This window comes from Trifolium pratense, linkage group LG2 (genome assembly GCF_020283565.1).
Source record: "Trifolium pratense cultivar HEN17-A07 linkage group LG2, ARS_RC_1.1, whole genome shotgun sequence".
NCBI classification, from domain to species: domain Eukaryota; kingdom Viridiplantae; phylum Streptophyta; class Magnoliopsida; order Fabales; family Fabaceae; genus Trifolium; species Trifolium pratense.
In genome coordinates this window covers 28320657-28333176 of record NC_060060.1, presented here as the reverse complement: position 1 = coordinate 28333176, position 12520 = coordinate 28320657, and the positions used below count along the sequence as shown (strand labels likewise).

At 32.9% G+C, this 12520-nt stretch overlaps 2 protein-coding genes across 2 annotated transcripts; both read left to right on the top strand.

The window, feature by feature from the left end:
* The first annotated feature begins 1739 nt into the window (after nucleotides 1–1739).
* LOC123905509 (ethylene-responsive transcription factor 12) lies at nucleotides 1740–3237 on the top strand. The gene has a single exon (XM_045955138.1). It carries the CDS (start codon nucleotides 2485–2487, stop codon nucleotides 3022–3024), a length of 540 nt encoding a protein of 179 aa, XP_045811094.1. The 5' UTR covers nucleotides 1740–2484; the 3' UTR covers nucleotides 3025–3237.
* Nucleotides 3238–9470: 6233 nt separating this feature from the next.
* Nucleotides 9471–12187, top strand: LOC123904499 (60S ribosomal protein L35-like). The gene is made up of 4 exons (XM_045954158.1): nucleotides 9471–9474; nucleotides 9544–9673; nucleotides 9769–9847; nucleotides 12000–12187. Exons 1-4 carry the CDS (start codon nucleotides 9471–9473, stop codon nucleotides 12072–12074), a joined length of 288 nt encoding a protein of 95 aa, XP_045810114.1. The 3' UTR covers nucleotides 12075–12187.
* The last annotated feature ends 333 nt before the right edge of the window (nucleotides 12188–12520 follow it).

The window sequence follows — 12520 nt, the reverse complement described above, 5'->3', positions numbered from 1 at the left end:
TTCGTAGGGCGCGTCTGAAAACCAGTATAATGACAAAAGTAAATTTCATTGGATAAGCATGAACCATGTCACATTGAAAATAGATTGATCCACAATAAATAGGTCACATGAAGACACGTCAAGAGACTATTGGGTCATATAAGGGGATAGTCCACGGGATCATCCACATTCAAGAGCAACCATATATATAATTAAATTAGACATCACACTTTTAACCAAAATCTTAAGACACTATATTTATAAGTTCTCTCACTTATAAAACATATCTCACTTAAATTTATGAAACATTAAATTTTTAAGCAATATGAAACTTAATTAACCTCACATTTGCCACAATAGAGACAAAGCGGAACTAACCACTCCACGCCCATAGGCGGAACATTAGCAATATCTTTTGGCGAGGGACTTATATATAAGATTCTAGCGTCGTTAGGTCGAATCATCACATTCTACGTACACACTAATTCTATGACTTAAGATTCGAAACATTTTTGACCAAATATTCACAAATTTTTCACAAGCAAGATTGTGATTTGTGGTTACACTAACAAACTGAAAATGAACAATTATGTATGCCAAAAAAAAAAAAAAGAGAAAATAGTAGTAAAAAATAGTGGTAATAGAATATGAGTTCACGTGACTCGCATTATTATTACTACAAATCCGTATCTGTAGGCATACACAGTGTGGCCATCTGCTGCTAGCTGCAGTCACTCAACTCTGAATCTGAAATGAATCACCCCACCACACCACAACCCTGACTTTCACCACTCACTGATTCCACTTTTCAATTTTCGTCCTTTTTTATTTCTTTTCTTTTCTCTACCAAAACAGAACAGAGCCCAACAATACAGTCAAACACGCCAACGAGACCAGAAACAGAGAGAGAGAGAGAAAGAAAGCCCATCATCTTCTCATTGTGTTGTGGCCCAATTTCACCTGTTCCCTGCTTCTCAGACATCATTCCACGTGGGTGGAGGGTCTCTCTGTACACTGCACCAACCCAACCCCCATTCATCCCCACATTTCCCCCCTATCCAATCACACTCATCCACCCACCTCACCTTTTCCCTTTCATTACGTCAACTCAAACTCCCATAAAATTTAAAATACTATTCCCACTTTTTTACTACTCCTTCCTGTATACTATTATCGGAGTAGTATATGTCTTGTTAACATGTGTTTAAGTGTCCTAATAAATCATCATGCTAATTAATGTCCTATAGGCGTCGTAAGCCAAGGCTCAATAAATCTAGGCAGTTGTCCGGAATCTGGCAAAAATAATTTGGTATTTTTAGAGGTTAGCTTAGTGCAAAATTGAAATTTATAAAAGTAAAATTGCGATTTTTTTGTCAAGATTAAGATTTTTACAGGGTAGTTTCAAGAAAACTAAAATTTTATGCTAACTATTTATTTATGTCATACGTAAAATTTTGTCTGAATTCTATAATTTTTCTGACTCCGCCACTTAATAAAAAAAATAAAATATTACTTTAAAAATTATTTTTTAAAATTTTAAGGGTCATGTTAACTTGTGCCCTAAGGGCACATGTTAAGCTATCTAAAAATAGAAATATAGCATTTAATGATACAAAGAATTTAATGTTTAAATAATTAAATACACCACAAGTTTAATAAATTTTTTCCACATTTATCTTCTTAACATGTGCCCTTAAGAGCACAAGTTAACATTCTCCAACAATTTAATGTCATCTTTAAATAGGCCATAGTTACATTAGAAATTGTTAAAACTTAAACCATTTATAATTTGGGACACAAATGGCACAATTAATAGAACAATTTGGGACACAAGTGGCACAATTGAGTTTGAAGTTAAAATCTAACTTATTCACCTTAACTCATAGAAAGAAAGAAAAAAAAAAAACTCCTTATTGATGACAACTCCTCCCAATAAACCACTGTTCATCTCAATGACATATCTCAATCCCCAAAAAAACATAACATTAAATAAATTTAATAAAAATATAAAACTTAAAAAAGTGTCAGGCGCCGCTGATTAAACACCGTACAGCATCAGTAGGGCTTACGTCACACTCTTACCGCCCTCTTCAACCCCCACACACACATCTTTTCAGCCGGCGGCTCTCCCAATAGGTCCCACCACTTTCTCTCTCCCTCAAATCACAACCCTCCATCAACCAATTTCAAAATCAACGGCTCTCCTTCACTTTATCCAAATTTGTTTCCCACCCCGTGCGGTGTTTTGTGTCTATATATACAAACACAAACACAAAACCAAATTATAAAAAAACAAAGACAAAGTAAAAGTAAAGAGAAGAGATAGTGGTGGTTGTAGTGCCGGCCAGCCGACAATTACGGGAGCCAATGTGGGTCCCATCACTTTTATAGTCTCACTCACAAATCACTTCCTCACTTCAATCTTCATTTTCAAATCTCTCTTTTCTTCTTCTTCTTTCTATTTCTATTAACTAGTAATAAACTCGTGCTATCGCAATAGTTTCTATGGCTTCTTCATCATCTTCTTCAGCAAACCGCGAAGGACACTACAGAGGTGTTAGGAAGCGACCATGGGGTCGCTATGCAGCTGAGATTCGTGATCCATGGAAGAAGACACGTGTCTGGTTAGGTACATTTGATACACCTGAAGAAGCTGCTCTTGCTTACGACGGCGCCGCTCGTTCTCTCCGTGGAACTAAAGCAAAAACTAACTTTCCACCGGCGCCGGGAGCTGGAGGTTTATGTGTTGATCTCAATCTCAACGCTCCTTCTTCTGATCTTAGGTGGCCATCTGTTGGTTGTTCGCGTGGGATTAAGCTTACTGAGTTTCTTCAAACTGGTGTTCTCAAAGATTTCAACGCTCCTCATCAGCTTCCTCCTCAAGCTCCTGTTGTTACGGTGGCTGGACAAAGACATGGTGAAGATCCTTTTGGTGTTTCTGGGAGAGTTATGGTGCCTGAGAACTCTCCTACGGCTGCTTATTTGGGACTTGTTAGACGTGGGATTCCGATTGATTTGAATGAACCTCCACCTTTGTGGCTATGAAAAACCCTATAAAAATTACATGGTTTAGTTTTTTAAAGGTGTCGTTTTAGGATCTTATCTAATTAGTTAATTAATCTGCCTTTATTTTTATTTTTTTCCTTATTATGTAAGGATTTAGGAGTATCTATCTATTGTCTATTGTTGCAATGTATGTAAGGGTACGGCTATCTAACATTTTGGAGAAGAAAAAAAATTAAAAATAGTAACTTATCATTTTGCTAATTTCCATATTTTTTTAATTAATTGTTTGGTTTCCGGTATCCGAAAGTTTCGATAGTTCATAATTTCATCGTGAAATAAGTAAAATTTTGTGAAAAATTATAGTTTAATTTGTTTTAGAAGTTAGTTCTGGCATCAAGAGGATCTCAGGACCCTTCAAGCTTAGTTGTGGTGATCAAATCTTGATCATTCATACTAAGTTCAGTGTCAATATTATTTAAACTAATTGTCTGTTTCGTTCTATGAAAAGAAACTAGGAGGAAAAAATTATGCAAATCAATTTATGAATTTAGAATACTGCTAATTTCCGTATGAATTGATGTGATCTATGACTAGTATGAGCGTTATTGAGCTAGATTCTCACGTTGAAATAAATGCTAATGGTTCACATCAAGCATTTTTTTGTTTGGAAAATTGTTGTGTAATGACAACTTTATCTAATCTTGGATTAAAATCAGTCAATATTCAACTAATCTAGCAGTAGTAGAGTCTAATTGAAGTGGTTTATGGTTTGGCACATTTGGAATGTTGGGCGGTGTGGGAGACAACCGACGAGGGATTGACATTGGACAACCGTTTACGTTTGATGCTGTTGGATTTGGACTATCTACGTTTGGCTCCACGCGTGTGTTGAAAGCGAGTGGGTCTAGGAGCGGGAACTGCGATGCGTGCGTGTGGGTATGAGCATGATGATGGCATTCCTTTTCTAGTCAGAGATCTGGTTCTATTATTATTTTGGCTGCCAGCAGTATATTTTCCTCTACTTTTAGACCCACTCGCTTTCTCTACCGCGTTTCACATGTTTATTATTTTCACTTCTTTAGAAAAAAAAATGCACTCATGCCTATTCTCTCCTGATATTCAAAATTGGTTGAAAAGTGTTTCGATAGACCTCAATTTTATATCTTCGAGAGATTGTCTTTATTAGGGATTCTTAGCCTCGATTATCAAGAGATTTGGGATTATTTTTAGTGTATCCGGAACAGTAGCCTTTCAGAGGTTAAGGGACTAAAGGGTATTGAGTGTCGACCTACGAGCATGCGCGGATTCGTTTCTCACAGACGACGTCATTTTTCGCTATAAAACTCAAGTTTTAGTTTTATATGAAGAGATAAAAGAGAGTGTAGATAACTCATAGTGGTGGACTGGTGGAAGAATTCTCCGAGCTAGAGGTTGGAATCCAAACTTGAAAATGACTGACGATGACAAAAAAAGGGTACCTATGGAAAACACTCTTACACTCAAGTCAGTATCAGTTTGAGGTTGAAGTTAGTAATACTAGTACATACTTTATGTGGTGGTAAAAAATTGTATATATAAGTCAATTGATGTGGCGTTGAGCCGATAAATGTGGAATTAGGTTTGGTTAGCCTAAAAGTCTGGTCCAAAACAAAAAGTTTGTATTATGTATGAAAAAAAAGTTTATAAGTTTTAGTCCCTAATGAGATATATCAATCCCTCAAAGAAAAAAATATAACAAGATCTATCAACAAATTAAACCGTAGAGTTATTTTAATTCAATGACGTTGCAAATGCCATGTAGGATGAGTTAAAAAAATCAGCAAAAAGAAAAAAAAGAAAACAAGAAGAGTGAGATAACAAAAATGTTCAATGCTCTTTAATGGTCTATGAGCATTTAAGTCAAATTTGCAATTTTTCTACTCCAATTAACGAACAAAAAACCCTAACTCAAATGAATTTGAAAATCAGCAAAATATAAAATTGAATATTTAAATAGAAAAATTTCCTGCCCATAAAAGAAATTACTCATCAATAGTACTCCCTCCGTCCTATAATATAAGCAAAAATTGGTCAATAAAAGTTGATGTATTTAGTGTAAAATTTGGATTAAATACATTAATTTTCGTTGACCCATTGTTGCTTATATTTTAGGACGAAGGGAGTATTGTATAAAACTCAATGCATCAAAAAAAAAATTGTATAAAACTCAAAATAAATTCCATTAAAAAACCATATAACATGCTCTGAAAATTGGAGCATTAATACCAACTTTTTGTCTCTCCATAGTATGATAGGTTACATCATCAACAAAACACATGCTCCCTCCGTCCTATTTTATAAGAGCTAATTTAACTAAATGACATTATACATGGGAAATGTTAACATGTGCATATGAGGCACATGTTAAGAATACAAATATAGAAATATTTTCTCAAAAAATGTGTATTATATCTTTTAAGCATTAAATTCATTTATAATATTAAATGCAAATTTCTAATTATAGAAACCTTAACATGTGCCCTATATGCACATGTTAACAGCACCATTTATTTATCTTGCTTTGATCGTATTTTTTAATAATATATAAATATAAATATTAGCATATACGTAAGATCTTGTTTGATTCGTTTTGATGAATATTTTCAAAATATCAAGTTTTTATAATTTTTACTAATACGAAATTTAAAATATTAGCGATTAAAATTGTGCATTGATATACGTGCATTAGTCAAACTAACTCTTATATTTTGGGACTGAGGGAGTATGAAGGGCAATTTTGCATAATGCTTGCATTTATGGCGTCAGTCAAAGTATGGTTGTTTCTTTATGACCATGTGACGGAAGGAAACGGAAATATGCTGAGATGCTGATGCTTAGTAGTATTTCTTGCGGAGCTGTCTGTGGGTGAAAAGGAAACAAACAGTTCTCAGTTTTCACACATTCACCCCTTTATTTTTAGTATCTTTTCTTTTCCATATTCCGTCCCGTCCTTAATACTTCCTCTGGTCTTATAAGAAAATATTGATTTTTTAGATACAATGTAAAATTGTTATATCTAGACTATAATATTGTCTACATACGTTGATTTTATAATGAATCCAAAAAAAAAAAAAATTCTTATATATAGGACCGAAGGAGTATAAGAAAAAATTCACTTTTTAAATACATTAAAAGATTAATGTACCTAGACTATATTATAGACTATATACATCAAATTTATTTTATTTTTGAGAAAGATATACATAAATTTTTTAATGTATATAAAAAGTGAACTCTTTCTTATAAGGACTAGAGGGAGTATTAAATACGATTAATTTCTATTTTTTGTGTTATTACTTTTTTGCTATCAAAGCTTAGATCATATTTGTTATGTACTGGGTCTAAAGTTGGCCCAAATCCCCTCTGCTAAGACATCAAGACGACCCAACAAGATGTGGCCTTGCTCATCCACATCAGCATGCACATTTGTCATGTGTTCCTCGCCACGAAGATGTGTGTCCATCCAAGCCTACTCTTTATCCCTGGTAAGCGGAACAACTTGACCCAGGATGATGACCTTAAACAGTTTTTCCTCCATCCAAGGAGAAGTCCAGACAGTCATCCTTAGTGGGCTACTCAACACGGCACATTAAGGAGACCTTTAGTTCAGCGTTGAGAATATTATAAAACCCTAATCTACAGGAGGGTCATGTATTCAATTTTCATTTTAACCTAAAGCTTAAACTTGTTTTCTTATCTCAACTTAGGCATCAAAGTGTTTGCAAGTATAAATCCCCCTTTTCATTGAACGATCAACTATGTTTGCTGACCATCATCCTACTCTCATAATCAGGTAAGATCAGTATTATTATGTTAAATAGAATAAATTATTTTTTACATTTTGCACACTGTTCAAACTTCAAACCAAATTGTGAGAAAGCTATTATGAGTACACAATTGAGTGACAAAGGGACGCAAGACTGCAAAAGTGCAATCCAACCAACACACCCTATTCCACCCACAAGCAAACAACTGCAACTCCCACCCCCATCGAGATTCCACAAGTAACACTATACTATTGAGGACAAATACATAAATAGCAGTAGTAGTACTAGTCTAATCGTCTTGTTTTGAAAAGAACAAAACAAGTTTGATATTTTTAAGAATTTTTTAAAAGAAAATAGGGAAGGGAATTTTTCTAAGAAATTGAAAATATAATTTTTTAAATAAATTATACTACTCCCCTACCCCGTTTAGTTAAAATATACTTCATTTATCCTTAATTATAAGTAAAAATATATTTTTTAGATTAATTCAAAAACTAATTTATTTGGTCTATAATATAAGTCAGATACATTCATTATTAAATGAACCTGAAAAGTTAATTTTTGCTTATAATTAAGGATAGAAGAAATACACTACATGCTAGTCATTTTTTTTGGTTGTTAGTTAGTCCCCTTTAATCTAACATTGTTAAGTAATTTTATATTTGGTCAATATTTTTTTTTATATTGTTTGAATAATAATAAGGCTTAAATGCATCCCTCTATTTATTAAAATGCACAAGCACAATTTTAATACTCTTATTTTTTTTGTACGATTTTGGTTCCCTTACGAGTACCACTTGCAAATTAACTTATGTGATGATTTTCATTCAATGTAGTACAAATTATCCACAATTTTTTAAGACCAACTTAGGCCTCATTACCATACCATCATTAGCCATCGATGATGATGACTCGAGTTATCACTTTCACGCATTCTTGAATAATTCCATCGTTTCATATAAACATTTGCATTCTTTCACATGTAGGGATGGAAAAAAAACCCAAATCCGAGAGACCTACCCGAACTCAAACCCAAATCAACGGATGAAATCCGATTTGACTGAGTTTGAGTTTGGGTTCGGGTGACACCCGATAATATGGGTGTGAGTTTGGTATCAGTCAAACCCACACCCGAAACTCATAGAACCACCCGAAATATTTTATAATTACTTAATTAACCCCCTTAGTCTCCTCAATTTCCTTGAAAGACCTTAATTTTAGTTATAATTTAATTCAAAGTTTATGTTGGAATTTAATTTCTTAAATTTGCAAATTATTTTCAAATGTGCTGCGGGTTTGGGTTTGGGTGGAAAAACCCGAACCCAATGAGTGTGGGCGTGTGTGTTGTTTTGCCATCCGAACAGCCTTTGGATTTGAGTTTGGGTGATGATTTCGGATGTGGGTTTGGTTAGTGTCAAACCCGCACCCATGAGCGCCCGTTGCCATTCGTATTCGCATGAGCCATGCTTATTAATTATTTGTACATAGTTGTTTTGTTTTTAAACAAAAACCATTTTAAGCCACTAGATTTGGTCTAATGGTGAGAGGTTTGGTAGTACGTTATAGGTTCTGGGTTTGATCCACAGCTCATTGTAAAAAAAAAAAAAACCATTTTTAGCACCCAAAAAAAAATCCATTTCCAAAAATGGTCTTAACAGAGTTGACACGGCTTTATGATGTGGCAATTTTTTTTAATGATTGGACTTGTCCAGTGACATGTGGCAAGTACTTGTATTAATGAATTAAAAAAAATTAAAAACTGAAATTTATATATTTTATTAGTTAAAAACTTAAAATTGATAATAGTATATTAAAATAAACTTTAAAATAAAATCAAATTCCTAAAATACCAAAACAATGAAAAAGTGAAACTAATTTTCGTGAAAGTAAATCCCTAAAACAATACTTAGGTCTTTCTTCTTCAATTAACAAATCCTAAATCTACAAATTTATAAAACTGAAACCCCAAAATCAAAATCATAACCCCAAAATCGTTTCCATTCCATGTCAGTCGCAATGCTGATGGTACCAAACGATTAGATTGTCTAATTTTGATACAAACACAATGAAGAAGTACAGACAATTGTGATGGGGATTCAAACAAACACGAAACCTAACAAATGAATAGTTTTCGTAGAGTTTTGAAAAGAGTGGAGGTATTTTTGGGGACCATATTATTTTTGGTTAATATTTCTATTTTATTTTACCGTTTTTTATTAGTAATTTTGTCCAATCATAGTTAAAATGAATAAAAAAATTAAGCCATCAGGTTTGGTCTAGTGATGAAGAGTTTGGGTAGTACGCTATAAATCATGAGTTCGATCCTCAGCTCATTGTATATATAAAAAAAAAAACTAACATGGCCCAAATAGGTAAAATAAGGCCCAATTAAAACCAAAATAATGACCCAAACCCAAAGTCTCAATATATTATGATGTTTTCTCTTTCCCCCTCCCATGAATCTTTTATACCCCCAATATTCCAATTTTGCCCTTGTAGAAAAATTCGGTTCGCAGAAACCGAATTTTTTCTAGTGAAAATTCAGAGTAAATTTCGGTTTTTAGAAACTGAAATTTGTTTTCAAGGGCAAAATTGGAAACTCAGGGGGATAAAAGATTCACGTGGGGTGGGGAGAGAAAACATCATATATTTATTCATGATATTTGCATCGTCTCAATAATGGGTAATTTTCTTAAAACCCTACTTTCTCATATGATTGATATCACTAATTGACGTGTATTGTGTTTTGTAGTCAAGGTTCACGAGTTGAGACAGAAAACCAAAGCTGATCTAATAGCTCAGCTGAAAGACCTTAAAGCTGAACTCTCCTTGCTTCGTGTTGCTAAAGTCACCGGTGGTGCACCCAACAAGCTCTCAAAGATGTAAAAAACATAATTTTATTGTTTTAATTATAATGGGTCTGTTTTGTTTTTATGATTGATGTTTTGTTTTTTTTTGAATCATTTTGGTTTTGCAGTAAGGTGGTGAGGTTGTCTATTGCTCAGGTTTTCACAGTGCTTTGCTCAGGTTTTAGTTTAGTGATTGTTGTAATACTGGTAACTTGACATTATTAGTATACATTAGTATTTGTATGAATTAACATACTCCAATGTCAATAAATGCTCGTGGTTTTATGCCATGAAACACAAATATCAGACACGACATAGACACTTACACGTCAACACTGAAAATAATTTGAGAAAATGAAACAATTTAATGTAACTATAAATATCGTTGTGGCGTTGGTGTTGCATCTGACACCGGGACATGCCTAATGCGTGAAGTGTTCGTGTTTTTATTATGAATTCAATTTGTTTTAATGAAATCTTTAACATGATGCTTAAGAGAAACAAACATAGGATCTACATTTATTCTTTAACATGTATGAACTATGAGTAAATTGATGCAAGTGTGTAAAATGTTCCTTATTCAAATCAGTTTAGGTGTTGTAGTTGGATAGTAGTAACATATAGAGGAATAGAGGATAAATAATCAAATTGAGGAACTCATCATCTTCCTTAATCAAGTTCTTATTTCAAAGGCTTGCTTTTATTTTAGTCAGAATCGAACAAATTATAATCTATATCTATTCTATTTTTAATTTAGAATAGAAGATAATCACTGAAGAGAAGTAATAGATTAATTTATTGTAAGATGTCACTAATGCTTTGATGATCTTTTTCACCTTAGGTTAGTTTAAGCCTGATAAATTAATTTTAGGATGCTGGTATCTTAGTTTAAGTCTGTCTTTCTTTATAACCTTATCCTGTTGAAATTGCTCAGAGAACCCGAGTTCGATTTCTGGTATGAACAATTTTTGGCTAGATTGTTGGATTAATTATTTAAGTAATCAATTGTCGATTGACAATAATCAATTATTAAAAATTATTATTCATATAAATTATGGTCTATTATATTAAACACTTAATTATTGATGAATTATTTGATTAGACTCTTGTTTCTGAATGGACCGTGATGAGTTAGACCATTCAGTTAAGCTCAATGAGAGGTTCCTGTCCTCAGCCGTTCAGTTATATAAACGTTATCCCATCAAACCTTTCAACATAAGGTTAAACCTGCCGCTCTGATACCAATTGAAAGAATTTTATAAATCATTTTATAGATATGAAGGATAGCATAATTGTATAAACATGAATATTGAATTAAAATTTACTGTAATCGTGTACCCGGAATGAAAGAAAAATCCATTGACTGAAATTGAGAAAAAATGTTAAGATGCTTCTACCTCTCACTGATGAGCCATTATGTGTGTTCTGTTTTTCAGTGTATCCAACCTAATGGGATAGCTAGAGTATATACTCATTAGTGGAGGCATGAACCTTTCAATAGACTGACTAGAAAGAACGGTTCAACCCATCACGGTCCGTTCAACATTAAGCCTTATAATAATATTTATCTATAAAATAAATAAAACATTACAAGTTAATATATTTGATTTTATACACATTTAATTGTATTCTAATAACTAACTAATTAAAGTAATCGAAGTGGGAGATTGTTGAATATTTTGGATTCACTTTAATTAATTTATTAAAATATAATTAAATCTGTATAAAATCAAATATATTAACTTGCAATATTTTATTTATTTTATAAAAAAATATTATTATAAGGCTTAATGTTGAACGGGCCATGATGGGTTGAACCGTTCTTTCTATTTAGCTTATATAGAGGTCTCTGCCTCCATTGACGAGTATATACTCTAGCCATCCCATTAGATTGGATACAATGAAAAACAAAACACGCATAATGGCTCATCAGTGAGAGGTAGAAGCATCTCTTAACATTCTTTCTCAATTTCAGTCGATGGATTCTTCTGCCATTCCAGGTACACGGTTACAATAAATTTTAATTCAATATTCATGTTTATACAATTAGGCTATCCTTCATATCTATAAATTGATTTATAAAAATAGACTTTACTTATCATGCGGCTGAATGCTTGATTACTGGGGGCTCCTTTCCCTGTTAACTAGAGGGTTAACACTTTTTTTTCCTTTTTATTTTGCATAAGTGCAATCAATATCTGGCATTTAAAAGATTTTTTTTCATATTTCTTCATCCATTTTACTATATACAAAATAATTATTGCAATTGCTGATGATCATTATTCTTTCTTTTTTTGTTGTTGGAACTGAACAGTATGGTTTGATCGTTGCTTATGATAATTTTCACTTGTTAATGTAGGCATCATTGAAGACCGAGAGGGAGAAGAAAATGGAGACATATTTCCCAGTAAGGAAATATGCTATCAAAGCTTAGTGCTATAGAGCAATAGTCTCTTCCGATCCGTATACAAGTTTTGATATTTTCTTGTTGGTGTTATTAAGTTTTTCTTCATCAAACCTGAGTTTTCCCTCCTGAATCTACTAGTATTTCAGCATTTTTAGTTTTTGTCTTTTAAGTAACAAAGCACATTGGAGATTGTCAGTCTCTACAATCTTTGGAACTATTTTGGTTGTTGGAAGAAAATTAAGTTGATGATTAGCCAATTTGTATAAAAATTTATAGTTTTTTTTTTGACTAAAAAAATTTATAGTTTTTAAACCTTTTTTTTTGTGTGTGAAAAGAGTTCAAAGCTCATCAGATTCTCCAAAACTTAAAAAAGCAGCATTTGATACTCAACATGATAACTAAAAGAATCATGTGAAATGTTGTAGTTGGCTAGCCAATCGCCACTCATGTTGCCTTCGTGCTAGAATGTGACG

What these genes read in the sequence shown, in the direction of transcription:
- LOC123904499 (XM_045954158.1), top strand. An exon ending in CCCAACAAGCTCTCAAAGAT is followed by an intron (nt 9,674 to 9,768) that starts GTAAAAAACATA and finishes TTGGTTTTGCAG; the next exon opens with TAAGGTGGTGAGGTTGTCTA. An exon ending in TAGTGATTGTTGTAATACTG is followed by an intron (nt 9,848 to 11,999) that starts GTAACTTGACAT and finishes TTGTTAATGTAG; the next exon opens with GCATCATTGAAGACCGAGAG.
- LOC123905509 (XM_045955138.1), top strand. Translation starts at nt 2,485, where the DNA reads ATGGCTTCTTCATCATCTTCTTCAGCAAACCGCGAAGGACACTACAGA.